The 15,605-nt window shown below is 45.5% G+C and overlaps 2 protein-coding genes across 2 annotated transcripts; one reads left to right on the top strand and one right to left on the bottom strand.

The window, feature by feature from the left end:
• The first annotated feature begins 7,146 nt into the window (after positions 1-7,146).
• Positions 7,147-11,348, top strand: LOC101760956. The gene is made up of 7 exons (XM_004965146.4): positions 7,147-7,520; positions 7,630-7,713; positions 7,803-7,991; positions 8,609-8,779; positions 9,327-9,536; positions 9,706-9,794; positions 10,365-11,348. The coding sequence occupies exons 1-7, from the start codon at positions 7,412-7,414 to the stop codon at positions 11,052-11,054; spliced, it is 1,542 nt and encodes a 513-aa protein (XP_004965203.1). The 5' UTR covers positions 7,147-7,411; the 3' UTR covers positions 11,055-11,348.
• An 853-nt stretch (positions 11,349-12,201) lies between these two features.
• LOC101760541 lies at positions 12,202-15,207 on the bottom strand. The gene is made up of 7 exons (XM_004965145.2): positions 14,708-15,207; positions 14,013-14,254; positions 13,805-13,927; positions 13,451-13,567; positions 13,176-13,358; positions 12,957-13,098; positions 12,202-12,773 (listed from the first exon to the last, which is right to left on the bottom strand). Exons 1-7 carry the CDS (start codon positions 15,120-15,122, stop codon positions 12,697-12,699), a joined length of 1,299 nt encoding a protein of 432 aa, XP_004965202.1. The 5' UTR covers positions 15,123-15,207; the 3' UTR covers positions 12,202-12,696.
• Positions 15,208-15,605: the final 398 nt, after the last annotated feature.

The raw sequence follows: 15,605 nt of genomic DNA, 5'->3' as shown, positions 1-15,605 counted from the left end.
GCCCAACTTTCTAAACTTACACATGCCTTTCTTTGTTTGTATGTGCATTTAAGTACAGGAGTTGTTTGAAACCATAGATGCATGACTCAGTTCCCTTGATCTGAACACTAGCCTGAGGAGTCCGAGTAGTTGCATTTCTTAATAGGACTCGGTAAAAGTCGAGTGATTTCCTGTCACTCGCGAGTTATAGGAGTTGGTTGTTCTCCTTCTGGTTACAACTATAAGGACGATGGACGGGGCAGGGCCTGGTGAACTCTTTTGGTGGTCGGTGGATTGCCCTGTCTGTCTATATGAAGTTGCTAAGGTCAAAAAGTGTTGGTGTTCGTAATCAAGTGTTGAAAGTACTAATCTCATACCTAATATGGGATGGGGAAGCCTAGTACCTTATTGAACTAGGGCGTGGCTTATACCCCTGCTGTCCCTAGAACAAGGTTCCCATGGTGCATCATGTGGGTACAAGTGCGGTCACAGTACGGTAGAGACCGGGGCTATGGAGCATTGCATGCCAAGGGAAGTTTGGACCTGACACGTGCCTGGGAATTGATGGGGACGGCCGACACAGGAAGCGACCCTTGTGGTGCGCGGATGTCGTGAGATTAGGTTCGCCATGCATGGTTAAGAAACTCGAATCGATTCGTCTGCCTCTCACAGTTTGAGACTGCTTGATCGCCATGCTACACTGAGTAAAGAAGGAACATGATGATGCTATGAACCTGATGCTTGTTCTATGCTTTGTTGTTGAAAACTATGGTTGTTTAGCCTAAGTCGTCAATGTAGACTGGTTAATGAACTTAGAACTTGAGCTAAAACTTGAAAGTAAGGACCCACTATAGTCATTTTTGGCAAACAAAACCCCTTAGCCAAAGAGCCATGCATGTCTAGAAGTGGTGGAGTAGTTTACCACCGGTCGGTTAAGTCTTGTTGAGCTTAGCAGCTCAGCCTTGTTTGTGGCTTTCTTTTCAGGTGAAGTCGCCGCTCCCGAGCTTGTTCCTGTTGGCACCGCCCCAGCTCCCTCCGGGTTGGACGGTTGAGTGGGATCCCTCCTCGGACAGCGAGGAAAGGGATCACTGATGTCTTGGCTGGCCTCACCAAGGACGTCCGACCCCTACGAGTAGCTTCCGCTTGTTTTACCTTCTGTTGTTTTCTTCAGAACTTGTTAAACTCTGATTTGCAACCAAGTGTGTATCAACTTGTTAATCTTTTGGTGGACCTGTTGTATTCTCTGGAACCGCTCACCTTCGTGTGAGTTTGCTAACTCGGTCCTGTAAGTGGTCAAATCGGATGAAATCCGACGGCACTTCGTGTTAACTTGACTAAGGCATGAGCGTCGCATGTTAGGCGACTCAACCGTGCCTTAATCAGGCTAATCCGAGGTGGATCCGCCACATCTCCATCCCCCCTGTCACAACTTCTATTCTCTTCTCTGTATCTGAGATAGTTGTTTCATTGGGGATTGGGATGGCGATGCTTGGCTTAGTTGTTGGGTTCTCGCTCTTCTCATTATTCTCTTCCAATAGAGTGTCCTCATGGTGTTCCACCTCATCCACAACCTCATCTAGCTAGTATCCCACATGTTGTTTTCCTCCACTTTGCGTTGCAGCTCCTGCTAGATTTGAGGGGCCTGACTCCTTTTGTGATGGGGGTGGTCCCGATTTTAGAACAGACTCCATCAAAGAGTATCTTGAGAATCTGGTTCCTCTTCATTAATAATGTCTCCATCATCTTCCTTCTTATCATCAGGGGCTTTGGTTGGCTTTGTTGGTCCTTTGTCTGCAACCACCCAAGTTATCCTATATCCTTGCTTATTAATGTATACTTCTGAGGTCCCATTGATGTGTTTAGGATCTTTGCATGAGACTTTAACCCATATCTCTATCCAGGTCAAAGATTCAGTATTCACTTCCTTTGGATCCCCCACAAGATATGCCAATTCCATCACATGAGGTTCTTTTCTGCCCACTTTAGGAATTCCAATTTCCTTCACCCAAACTGTTTTCTAAAGTAGCAAAAGAGTCAGGATCCATTTTTGTTTCTTCTACCATGGCGGCCACATTTGAACAGGTGAACCTAATTTTACCCATGTTTCTCAGCAACTTCAAAACTGCCATAGATAGGACTATGATCCGGAAGTTGTTTGATGATAGCCTCTTTACCTGCTAGTCCCATTCTGAATTAGCTAAGTATTTTAGTTATGTACTAATTTTAAATTTTGTACCTCTTCCTTCCAACACAGACACTATTTCTCTAATAGAGTTGCCTGCCTCTACATTCTCCATAGGAACACTCAGGCTATAGAAAAGTTGACCCGGCATCCCAAAACCACACAACTTCATACCTTTATTGATCCTGGCACTTGGGCATTTGGATGCTATATGTCCAAATTGTTTATAGGCATAGCAAAAAGAGGGGTTAGGGCATACCCACACTGGATTGTCCAACTTGATGACAATTGTAACATGTCATACCCACCACTGGATTGTCATTCACTGGATCCTTGCCAAATTTCCTTGAGTCTCTACTGAAATCATCCCGTCTTGGTATCTCTTGACGATTTGAGGGCTGATTTGTGAAAGTATTTTATGGTGCTGCTCTCTTACGATCTTCTTGGTCACGATTCAGTTTGTGTCTTAGATCTACTTCCATCATCTGTCACACATCTCTCTACTCACCAATCTTCCCCTAGCGGTTCATGCCTGCATATCCTCTTCTATCTCCCTCACACACTTGATCTCGAAAGCCTCTGGATTCTTTTTCTGCATTGTTGAAGGACTCTCTCCCCAAATCCATCTCTACGGCTCCGTTCTTGTCATCCCTGCCAGGCCATTGCCCTTTAGCACCATGAGGGTCACTAGGATCTCTACCATCATGATTCATATCTATCCCATCCCGGTTCATGTCTCTGCTATCTCTCCTATCTCGGAAATGCTGAAATCTCCTATCCATCTTCTTTTCACTACCTCAACAAACGATCTAGAATTTGTGGATGATGGAGTTACCTTGCGTAGTAGCTTTGCTTGTCCTTCGAACACCTCACTTGCTCTCGCTAGGTGAGTGGTGGCGTTGGGGTCCCAAACCCTAGCTGATTCGATCCAGAGCCATCGAGGTGGAAGAGAGAGGGGCGACGACGGCATGTAGGAGTGTGAGAAGGGATCTTCTACATTGGAGCCGAACTAGGCCGTGGGCTGGCCCATTTTCAAAGCAGTCGTTGCGGCCTCCTGGGTGGGGCCGTCCCCTGTTTCGCGCTGCCTCTCCACTGTCATCTCCGGTGAGCGAATTGCTTCCAAAATCTGCCGATGATATCTTCTGATCTCTTCTTCGATCCTCATCGCACTCACTCTACTCTTCTCAGCCCGATCTCTTCCCCATGTCAGCTGAATCTCTGTGTTTGCTAGGCTCACCGTATTCGAATTCACCCTCAACACCGGCGGAATGTTCAGATGTTTTATGCTCCTCTCCATCGTCTTCACATCCGGCGAGGAGTGTTTCGGCAACCTAATGGCTACTGTCGCTGATCGATGTCCCAAGACCACTACTTCGGTACACCTCTCCTCTCTCGAACTCGGCTCCTTAATTTGGGGGAATTTGCGTTCATAGTCAAATTCACGAACTGGACTAGCAAAATTAGGCGAGCGATCGAGTTTTAGGGGCGGGCAAACCTGAGAATCACGGAGAGAAGACTTCAACCCGCCTGGTGCGATGGTGAGGCACCATGGATGTGGTGTCAATGGGGGATTCGCCTCCTTCCACGCAGCCAAATGTCTGGCAAAGTCGTCATCTGCTTTCGCCTTCTCCCGACTCGGCGCACCCTATGAATCCTCTGCTCGGCGACGTTCCTCTTCATGGCGACGATCCCCCGAGGGGTTGGGATCCATCTCTCCTAATTTTGGCGACGGATCAGCGGCCAACACCGGTGATCGCCAGGGTTTCAAGCCAACCAGTTGCAACGCTCTCTCCTCCTTTCACCCAGTCAACTGAGAATGCTAGGTTCATGCATATTTGCATGGTTCATCTGTCAAGCAATAGTTTGAAGAGTAAAGACAATCACTGTAATGTCTTAGCTTCATGGCTTATTTGTCAAGCAAACTTTTTCCCCCTCAAAACTTACCTAAAATTAAGCGGTCGATTTTGTGGTCACAGAAGTGTGGCCGAAAATTTGACCAAATGCTAACGCAAGATTATATGTCAGACTTAGTTGTGGACAAAAATTAAACTTGCCAAGATTATATGCCGTACTAGCCCGTAGGGTACTGTAGTGTTATCATGCTTGGTCCCACCCCACAGATTGCGCGCATGCCAAGGAGCCAGCAGCACCCGTCATCAGGCAATCACATCCCCGCGCACACTCCACAGCTGGTGCCTTTGCTGCTGTTGGCTCGATGCTTGGTGCCCTTTTTCGCAACCCTTTGTCCGGTCGGCCTGATGACTGATGTGAGTGTGATCTGATCTCCTCTCAACCGTGCTCCTCCTATCATTGCATATCTAGGACTCCAAAAGGCAAAGAGAAGTATTGTCTTAGCAATTAGGCCCATTCCAACACGCAAAATTATCGTTTTAGTTTGTTCTGCAGCTCAAAATTTGACGGCGAGAAGATTACACAGCCTTCCCAGCGCATGACATTATTAATTCATTGGTGGTTGTCGCACTTAGCTCGAACGACATTGTGGAGGATCCGAAATTTTGTACAAAACAAATTTTCCGAAGAACAATTCCAACACAACAGTTGAGCATTCGAATTTGTCAGTGAGCCTCATTTATAACGAGTGTAGTACCCATTACAAGTATTGAGCTACCTTGGGCATCAGTTTGCGTATGTAATTAACAGCAATGGCTTTGTATCAACAACAATGGCTTTATGAAAAGGAAAAGAGAATTACCGACACTGTCTTTGGATCTTTGAAGGAGCAATTGGTCGATCGGTCAAGATCTCAACAATGCAAGGTTAGGGCATATTCCGGACCTTTCAGTAAAGAAGGTTGGGCCAAGCTTAATAAATTAAACCCATTCCTAGAAAAATATGTAGCGGTACAAGCATGGATACAATCAATGGCCCTTTGATCTTTCTTCTTTACTGATGTCAGCATCTACTGTTGAGTTTGTGTGACGGTGAAGACATGAGAAAAGTAGTTGTCCATGATCCCAGAAAGAACAACCTGGATGCGTGTCACCTGCAAGCGATGAATAAAGAGAGCACGATGAAGATTCCGACATGGATGTGAATCTTGCATATGTGTACGATGAAAAAAGAGAGCACGATGAAGATGTACATCGTGCGCAATGAGATCTGACATATGTTGAAGTCGCAGTAACAAGGTGTCCGAAATGATGAAGCTCCACAGAATCTAATTGGCGCGCCTGACATCCCACACATCAACCAGTTGCAGCAACTCTCGGCCCCCTTTTTTTTAAAAAAAGAAAAGAAAATGGGGGAAAGGAACTCCCCACCATATAAATTGCTCAGGAGGGCAATGAGAGTAATTAAGTCAGCCCATTTTGAAAAATCGAAATGCCAAGGTCTTCCCGTGAACAAGTTGGCACGACGACACAAGTAACACTGGCTGCCCGCTGCCGCACAGGATGTCATGCTACGAGATCACCTGAACGCAATGTACTTCAGAAAACAAGGCTTCAGACTTTGGAGTGCACGGACGAAAAATGTAATAGGCTAATCACTCCCATCTTTTTCGCAAACCCTTGATGTAAACCATCATTGTGTTTTAATGGCAAAGTTCAAGTCATTGGCTGGCGTATACCGTAGAATTTCTCAAAAAAGAAAAGAAAAATATAATCTATCCTTTGGCATCTCATTCCTATTATCCTGTAGAACTTTATGAATTAACCTAAATTTAGGTTTGAATTGGGCATATACTCTCTTGGTCACTCCTTTGGAAAATATACAACCGCCATCTTGTTTGCATGTATTTAAAGATAGATGATTTTTAAGACATTTTAGCTTCTTATTGTACCAACACATATAAGATAAGTATTTTTTGATGAATATATTTATTACATTATCATGTGAGGGAATATATAATAATCTAAAATCTTGTGGAAATATATATACATATATTATGGTTTTATTTTTTGAAGAAACAAACTATGTGTAAGACCTGGGCATGGCTTGGGGCGTTATCAGGTCTGTTCGCTTCAGCTTATTCAGCCGGCTTATCAGCCACCAAACAGTGTTTTCCTCTCACAACAAATCAGCCGTTTCAGCTTTTCAGATGGCTTATAAGCTGAAGCGAACAGGTCCGATATCGCTTCCAGTTCCACAATATAGTGATATAGACATTACCGTGGTGGTCACAACATTACAAATTAAAAGAAACAATTAAATGATTGAATTTTGCAATCGCTGCATAAACTTTGGTGCACCACTCAAGAACTAGTGCTTTCCTGTGCTTTTGTACGCCAAACCCGTGGCCTCAATTTTCCACATCAAATTTATGCAACTATTGTACCTATGACGTGGTACAGTGCAAGCAACCAAACACCCTCGTGCCACATTAGTTCTTATATATGTTTGGATCCCATGACTAATGAGTGATTTTTATGCATTAGTCCATCCAAATGGGAGGGCTAAACTTTAGCCAACCCTCAAAAAGGTGCAAAAGCATTAGCTAGTGAGGAGGAACTGGTGGGTGCTAATGGTTTGTGAAAAGATAAAAAGGGAGAGAGAAATGGAGGAGGTGAGGAGATAAGGGGTAAAAGTGACTTTTCATGGATTTTAGCTCTATCCATTAGTCATGTCTCCAAACGGAAGTGCTAATGGGTAAAAATGTTAAACTTTAGCACTTACTAAACTTTAGCAATAGCACATCAAACATGTCTTGTTCTGAATATGATATAGGTGTGGAAACCACGGCAAGAAAATGGACTGTCCTTCCATCACTTACCAGTTACCACCCTACACACAGTGCTGGGACCACAAGGCAGAGGCACGCCAGTTCCCCCCCTCCTAGGCGGGCCCCCTCTAAAACCTCCCACCGTCCCACGGAACGACGGAAACCAGAGAGAGACGGGGGAGGGTAGCGAGCGAGGCAAGATGGCGAGTAGTAACAGCAGCGTCCTCCAGCTGCAGCAGCCAGAGCGGCAGCCACCACATCCACCTCCTCGTCTCTTTCACCGCGCTCCCTCCCTCCCTCCCTCCCTCCTCGCTTTACCCCTCTCTCTCCGCCCTCTTTTTCCACCCGGCGAGCGAGAACCGCCGGGCCCCAAAAGAGGCCGGATTCTTGGTGCTTTCTGAACCTTCTTTACTTTGTCCTCAAATGGCTTCTTCCTCCTCCTCTTCATATCTCCCCACACAGACACAGCCCTTCCCCTCCGCGGTTCTGCTCCCCTTCCCCTGAAAGCTTCTCCATTTCCTCTCGGTTCTTGGAGCTGCGCTCGCGCGGTGGGGTAGAGCAAGCAAGCAATGGGGGCCAAGGCCGCCGCGGCGGGCCTGCCGGCGCTCCTGGCCGCCGCCCTCCTGCTCAGCGCCGCCTTCTTCCCGTCCGCTTCCGCCGCGTCCTCCTACCCCGCAAGTGAGCTCCTTTATTCCTCGGCATCGCCGCCTCGTTCGGTTCGCTTGGTCGGCGGCTTCCTTCCTGCCTGCTCTGATTGATTGATCGATTGAAATGTGTCGGGTGGCAGGGATTGCGGGCAGGCTCGTGTCCACCACGGCGTCGGCGGTGGCGAAGCGGCTCTGGTCGCTCAAATCGGCCGCCACCAAGACGGGTAATCGCCGCGGTCTCTCCGATTCTTGGCTTATTCGTTCGCTCCTTTTCTTGACTCGGCTCGCCGTCTCGGGATTTTGGTGGTGTCAGCGGCGGGGACGGCGTCGTCGGCGCGGTCCATGGTGCGGTACGAGGGCGGGTACGCGGTGGACACGGTGTTCGACGGCAGCAAGCTGGGGATCGAGCCGCACGCCGTCGAGGTCACCCCCGCCGGCGACCTGCTCGTGCTCGACTCCATCAACAGCAACATCTACAGGGTCCAGCTGCCGCTGTCACGATGTGAGCACGCTCTGCTTCCGAAATCACTCCCTGTCCTTTTCAGGTTTGGTTATAAATTGGCCTTCATGGGATTCTGCTAAGCGTGGATGATGTGAATGAGTTGTTCTTGTGGGTGGTTGGTAGGGGGTGATGTTGCATGCTAATTTCGGCAAAGGCTGTTCCTTGATTGTGCAATGTTTGTTGGTTTATCGATGTCTATTATAGACATGTGACATGATAATTCTTTGCAATGTGGTCGCTTTCGCTCCCCTTGTTTGTGGAGTCTTCCTTCAGTATCTTTCACTTCCATTGTTTATGAACTGTTTCTTTACTTCCTTGCTTTCACATGTTAGAAGTTGTTGTTCATCTGAAAAATGGTTAGTGAAAATTTTGTATGAATTAGTTGCCTGAAATTACTAGCAATATCCCCTGTCTAATGTTACTAAAGGTTGGTACCATTGAAATTTTTTGACATTATTTGTATGGGAAAATGTCATGTCAGTCACACTTCCCTCACTGCAACAATATCATTTATATTTTACAGTAGTGAAGTTATCACCCACATTTTGTTTAGCAAAAGATGCTTCCCAGATTATCTCATCCTGATGAATCTTCTGAAAATGGATCCAACAATGCAGATAGCAGGCCGAAGCTTCTTGCTGGTTCTCCAGAAGGTTTATCTGGTCATGTGGATGGAAGGCTGCGAGAAGCGAGGATGAACCATCCTAAGGGATTCACTGTGGATGATAGGGGCAACATTTATGTTGCAGACGCTATGAACATGGCAATAAGAAAGATCAGTGATACAGGTAAGCTAAAATGGCCCATTCTGGGGTAGCCCACATGACATTGTCTGGTCCCCCCAAGCATCCTATGTTCTTTGATTTTCCTCGAGCTTCTCCACTTATTTAGTACTTGTGCCCAAAAATTGCATCTGGAATGAGGTAGCATGTCAGAGTGAATCAGAAGATTATTTGTGCCAAACAATTGCTTCTTCAGCACTTATTTCAAACTTTATACCTAGAGGAAATTGTGGTGAAAGAAAATATAAACAGCATTCTACTCTTTACTCTTGATTAGCAATATGTTTTGCTTCAAATTTGTACAGCTGGTCGAGCCTTGCCGTTTGTTTTTAATGTTCAAACTCTTTTAGCACATTCGTGTTTCTCTTGTAACTGTTTACCTTCATAATGGACTAATTAATTTACGCTCTTCGGAAGGGATTATGCATCTTTATTCCAATTGAGTCTGGCTTTCGGTGGAATTCGTTTAGGATCTTCCTGTAGATCCTGTGAATGTCCTTATTTATTATTTTGCAGATGAAGTTCTTGACAAATTATGTTCTAATAATATTAGGGGTTACAACAATTGCTGGAGGGAAATCAATTAGAGGAGGGCACATAGATGGGCCGAGTGATGATGCAAAATTCTCAACTGATTTTGAAATCCAGTACATCAGTAGTAGCTGCTCCCTCATGGTCATCGATAGAGGAAACCAAGCAATCCGGGAGATTCCACTACATGATGATGACTGTGCATATCATTATGAAGCTGGTTTTCCTCTAGGTATGCTGCACTTAAGCTTTCAATTAGTATTGCTTGACCAAAGATTTGACTACTGCTCGGTGAATTCAGACAGATTGGCATTGAATTCACTATTCAAATGACATGACAAATTTTTTGAAAGGCCCTATTACATCTACGATCACTAATTACTGATTATCAATTCTCACAGGAATTGCATTGCTTTTTGCTGCTGGTTTCTTTGGTTACATGCTTGCATTGCTCCAACGACGGGTTTTGGGGATGGCATCAACAACGGATGTAAGTTAGTCATACTATTTCAATTTATTCCAGAATACATTTGCAAGCCAGCAGGTAGAGTTGGCCAACTAGCGCGTGTACGACAACCCCTGTAGGCCTGCTGTAAACCAGCAGATTGGTGCATGGGTACTTTATCAGTAGCCTTTGGTTACCCTAGAGCTAGTATTCGTCATCCTTTTATTCCAGCCTGTTCACTCTCTATGTCCAACACCAATACTCACAACTACCAAAACTATGTGTACCATAAGTTAAAATGCAGGCTTGTTAGCTCATCTAAATAAATGATTCAAGTAACTAGGTGTTTAGATGATATTCCAGCTTTAGATAACTGATTTTATTGGTTAGGCAGTGAATTGTTAGGTAAAATGAACAACCAAAGTGTATTGATATCAAGGACACTCAAAAACATCTATAGAAAAGCGCATAGAAAATAAATCATGAAAATTACTTTGTTGATGTATTTTAGACTATTGTTAAAATAGAGATGGTGACCAAATGTATTATCTTTGCTTGCGTCATTCATGTATTAATTTTACAGTTACATCTCTAAATACAAATTTTACCATACAGGAACCTCAAATTCCTCCAAGACCCAGCATTGCAAGTATCCCTCCGTACCAGAAGCCTATGAATCCTTATGTTCGTCCCCCACTAATCCCAAGGGAACATGAAGCTGCAAAACAGGAAACTGAAGAGGGGTTCTTCACCTCAGTTGGCAAACTCATTGGAGGGGCAAAATCATCCGTGGCGGAGATATTAGGTTCCAAAAAGAAGCGCCTGAACAGCCAGTACCATCACCAACAGCGAAGAGCTAACCCATGGCCAGTGCAAGATAGCTATGCCATCCCACACGATGAGACGCCTCCACCTCTGGACACCAGAGCACCAACCCCTCAGAAGAACTACGCGTTCATGACGAAGGAGCCTGAGAAGATCCACCACCATGTCCGCCACGGGCATCCTTATTTCAACGGCTGGGACAGCCATCACCACCACCCTCAACAGCAGCAGCCAGAGCAGCAACTGTATCACCAGCAGCAACATTTGCAGCAGCACAGGCAGTACTCCACAGGCCCACAGACGTTCTATGAGCAGAGCTGCGAGGCGACGAACGAGATCGTCTTTGGCGCGGTCCAGGAGGTGGACAGTAATCGTCGCATGGTGGAAATCAAGGCCGTGAACTATGGAGACACCTTCTATGAGCAGTACGGGATGCGGTACCGCAACAACTACATCGGCTACAACAGCAACAACTATTGAACAGCCAGCCTATCGTGTCCCCTCCTCTTTTTGAGTTAGTTACATATTTAGATTTACCGTTTGTCTTCTTATTTGCAATCCTCCACATTCCCTGTAACAAAAATATAGAAAGTGGAAGGAGTAGAAGCTATCTCCTGTTTTGACTTGTACAACCTGGGGTTTTGGAAGTACAACCTGGTTATATCTTTCCTTAGACTTCCTGACGTATGAATTTTACTGACATATTTCAGAGTTTGATATTTAGTGGTCGACCACTACTTAGCCAAGTAGTGGCCAATCTCTAATTTTGTCTTATTTTCTCCCACCTCAATTCTTTTTGTCCTACAACTTCCTTACATCTTTTCCTCTTTTGTTTTTAGTATGTTCCTTTCCACGTCCTATTTTTGTTTGTCTCAAGAGGTGTTGTGGTTCCAACAAAGTTTGCCACTCGCACCACCTGATCTGTTTGATCCGACAGCTTCTGAAATCACCAGATCAAGGCAGATAACAACTATGACTTCCAGGAGCTATCAAGACTGCCCAAGGCCATTGTAGCAGGGATTAGCAATTCTTGATCATTGTTCTGAAAAAACCCAGGTGCTAGGAGGGCGAAAGAGCGGCACCCGGTCAGTCGTCTCTGGTGACTGAACTTGCGTTGCTGCGGTGGTGATAGCTGCCACACAGGTGCCCTGTTCCTTGGACGCCGGCAGCGTTCGGAAAATGATGCCAGGCACAGGCGATGGATGCCACAGCAGCCCTCGCCTCCAGGCCTCGTGATGCCACTGAATGCGCTCACCTAAAGAGGACAATCAGGAGACACACAGGCCGGTGTGGACGGTGGTCAGAGGTACGTGACCAGTTTTATTGGCGAGGGTCCGGCACACTGCGGCTGCAATGACAGGCGGGCCGGGGCCCGAGTCGGGGTAGGCAACCCAATGAAACCATGGAGCCAATCAAGATGAAGGATCGGATTACCTAATGCCTGAAACGCCAGGCAACCCTGTTGCTGGTGAAATGGAGGTTCCCGGGCTAATGAGGATAGGACTGGCCGTCTGGAAGCATTGTTAGCAGGGGTGCGTGGGCTACACACAGGCTGTCTTGATTCTGACAGCAGTATGATGAGAGAAGGGCTGATCAATATGTTTCTGACGCTTTGAGATAAGCTTGATGCAAAATCAGCGAGGAAACAGGTTCATGTTAAACAACAAGAATGTTACTCAAAAGAAAACGACAAATACTGTTTTTAATCGTCTGTTTGGATTTACAACAGGAAACAGCGGACTCAAAAGTTAGAAATGCACAACATATCCGTGTTTCAGTTTCCTGACCTGATTGAACTGAATCATTTCCCATCTGAACCGGTCATGTGATCAACGCCACAATTCAGCATGGATTTGTGTTGGGGAGTCACATGGTAGCAATTTGGATTACAGTTCGTGTGCCTGAGTTGCCCTTACCACTCTTCAGCCACCTTCATCTTTGTCAAGCCAATTGCTTCATTGTACTACTGCCTACTAGTCATATCTGTTAGATTTCCTTTCATTGTCATCCTTGCTAGGTTAATAGGCACCAACAGCTACCGTATGAAAGGGAAAAAATGCTTCATCACGGATTGCAATTTGTTGGGGCGCATGAAGAAAGGCTACCTATGTACAGTATTTACTCAGCTGTTCAACTGGTAAGTGTCCCCTCCAGATGTATCTGGGATTGATCCAAATATCTGAGCCATCAAGCTACCGACTGAAAAACAAAATTAGGAACAAAATAAGGTCAACTTCTATGCCTAATGCTGGCTGAAAAAGAAGGGAGAATCAAGGTCAACTTTTCATTCTGAAAACTTCTCAGGGAGACATATCAAAATTACTATAACTGAAATATTGAAATTTATAATACAAGATGTTACTGAGAACGTGACAAGCGTACCTATGATGAAAATACCTCCAACAAATCCTGTCATGCCCCATCTCTCACCAAGCATTGCCCATGCAAAAGCAGCACCCCATACTGGTTCGAGACCGTAAATTATTGCAGTTTCTGTAGCCGATACATCGCGCATAGCAGCCACCTGGAAAAAGGAAAATCATTAGCGATAATAAAAATGGGCTCATCTGCAAAGAGCATACCTGATGACAAAATACAAACCTCTGCCCATAAACAAAATGAAGTTGAGAATATTCCTGTGTAAAGAATTGCTGGCCAGGGCAACGACATAGCCATACCAAATAACTCTGTTGGTGGCCATGATTTGAAATTCCAGTGTTGCACGTTCCAGATGAAGCATTTCAAAATGTATGTGGCTGCTGATATTATAGCTACAACGAACACCTGGTTTAACAGCACTTGTTCAAAAAAGTTGACAAGGGGAACAGAAAAGAACTCACATGACTGAGGCAGTGAGTTTCAGTCAGAACACTAACCTCACATCCAACAAGAGTTAAGAAATTCTCTTTCTTCATATTTCTGGAAATATGCTCAGTTCTGAGCATATGAATTGCAAAAGAAAAGGAGCTCATGAGGTTTAGAAGATCACCAACCTGATGAGAGCATGGGATGAGAATTGAGAACATCAATCAGTATGGCAAATGCATGTTATGTAATTGTTTCTGAAGCATTCAAAATATGCATTACAAAAGCAGTGATATAATGAGACAAAGTTTAAGACAACAGTAATATTGGCAGAGGCGCAGAGCACAGTATCATATGCCATAAGACAAGCAGACGGAAGGTCCAAACAAACATGTTAACCCACCCATGTAGATAATCCAACTTACACATGGCGGAGAACCACTTAGCTCCAGCATAGCAACACCAAGAAGTGATAAAAGTGCTCCAAACCATGTATATGGAGGTACTTCTGCCCCAACAAGACCATCCAAGAAAGGGACAATGATAACCTGTAGCAGTTGAATAAAGAACAGTGATACAATCATATACTATAGGTAAGACATTATTGCAGAGTTCCTGAGAAAGAGTTCTTACAGTGAGTGCAGAAATGAAAGATGTACGGCCAGCATCAGCTGTAACTAAACCAATAGCCTGAGCCAGGTAGGCCAAGCTTACCCAAATGCCCAACTCTAGTCCTCTAACAAAGATTTGCATATCTCTGAGTGATTTTAGTAACAATGGCACAAATGGAATGGCTGCTATGGTGAACCTTAACATATTGAAAAGGTCAGGATCCAACAGAGTCTCCGCCTCTTTCACAACCGAAATGTTGCTAGCTGGAAGAAAGAACTATGTTAGCTGAATATGTGGGAGAAAAATTCAGAGTAACTACTATAACTCACCAAATACAAAGCAGATGATGAGGTAAAGCAAGCTTTGCATGTTCCTAACAATATTTCTTGAAAATTTATACATGTGTTTTTCGCTTGATGACACTATTAAAATACATCGTTTTATTAATCTTACATACCAGAAATGTGGAATAAATGGAATTAATTGTGGCCCTATATGCTGATAATGTAAAAGATGAAATGGAAACCACATCTTTCAACAAAATTTGCGAATCCACATGTTGAGAGTGACAAATAGCCGAATTTTCAGAGAAATGAGCACCTAATAATAGACCCCCACTTCACCATTTTTTTCTCTCAGGCCTAACATCGAACAGATGAGATGCAAACAGGGACAACCCGTAACTCTCAATAAGGCGAGGACCTATACGACCGTACCAAAGATCAGGGTGACCAGGTTGAGCAGCATGACGCTCCGGGCCTTCCTGGGCACCCACGATGCCATCTTCCGCCATGCAGCGCGCGCCCTCCGTCTCGCCGACCACAGGGCTGTCCGTGGCGCCGGTGGCGTCGACGGGTCCTCGCTTTCATGGACAGCCACGGACTCGCGCATTCCAGGTGGCACCGCCTTCCACCTCCCGATCTCATCCGGCGACTTCTTCGATGCGGACGGCTTTGCGGGAGGAAGTGGGGAATCCCCGGAGGAGGAGGCGGTGGCGGAGAGCGGGTGCCGTCGTCCTGGCAAGGTCCTCGCAGAGATGCGGGGGCAAGGAAGAGGGCGAGGGGGAGGCGCGCCTGGTAGAAGGCAAGGGCGCCATGGGCGGGAAGGGCTCGGAAGCTTGGGAAGGAGCATCCCGCCGGAGGGGAAGGTTCTAGAAGGAGGAGACGCGCGAGCGGACGAGCACCGGGCAGGCGTGAATTGGGGAATTGGGTGGCCGGAAGACCAGCGAGCGGCCCAGACGAGACGAGAATGCTATTTCGGGCCTCCAATTGTTTAACGGCCCAAAATGAAGTACTACTGGTCAACAGAGTCTACGGAGACCACGGTTGTTGTTCTCATAAGGACGCGTGGATCACCCTCGAGTGCGAAGCTTTTATCATCGAGGCAAATTCTTCAAGAATTTCACATGAAACAAATAAATTTTAATCCGATAATAAAAAATTCGCGTATTTAAAACCATGGGTTGATCGTTATGGATTAAGACTATTGTTGGGACATGGTACATTGAGGATGTAAATCATAAGGCTATCGTGGATTAAAAACCTCTCGATCAATGTTACGTTCTTGTAAGCCTATTGCATGGATATATCTGGTTATGCGAGATCTTGGACTTCA

The sequence above is a fragment of the Setaria italica genome, chromosome IV (genome assembly GCF_000263155.2).
Source record: "Setaria italica strain Yugu1 chromosome IV, Setaria_italica_v2.0, whole genome shotgun sequence".
Taxonomy (NCBI): Eukaryota; Viridiplantae; Streptophyta; class Magnoliopsida; order Poales; family Poaceae; genus Setaria; species Setaria italica.
The sequence above is the reverse complement of the archived record's forward strand: the minus strand, read 5'-3'. Positions and strand labels throughout refer to the sequence as shown.

What these genes read in the sequence shown, in the direction of transcription:
- LOC101760541 (XM_004965145.2), bottom strand. Translation starts at nt 15,122, where the DNA reads ATGCTCCTTCCCAAGCTTCCGAGCCCTTCCCGCCCATGGCGCCCTTGC. An exon ending in CATTTTGTTTATGGGCAGAG is followed by an intron (nt 13,099 to 13,175) that starts GTTTGTATTTTG and finishes TCCTTTTTCCAG; the next exon opens with GTGGCTGCTATGCGCGATGT. An exon ending in TGGAGGTATTTTCATCATAG is followed by an intron (nt 12,774 to 12,956) that starts GTACGCTTGTCA and finishes TTTGTTTTTCAG; the next exon opens with TCGGTAGCTTGATGGCTCAG.
- LOC101760956 (XM_004965146.4), top strand. Translation starts at nt 7,412, where the DNA reads ATGGGGGCCAAGGCCGCCGCGGCGGGCCTGCCGGCGCTCCTGGCCGCC. An exon ending in AAGAAAGATCAGTGATACAG is followed by an intron (nt 8,780 to 9,326) that starts GTAAGCTAAAAT and finishes TAATAATATTAG; the next exon opens with GGGTTACAACAATTGCTGGA. An exon ending in TGAAGCTGGTTTTCCTCTAG is followed by an intron (nt 9,537 to 9,705) that starts GTATGCTGCACT and finishes CAATTCTCACAG; the next exon opens with GAATTGCATTGCTTTTTGCT.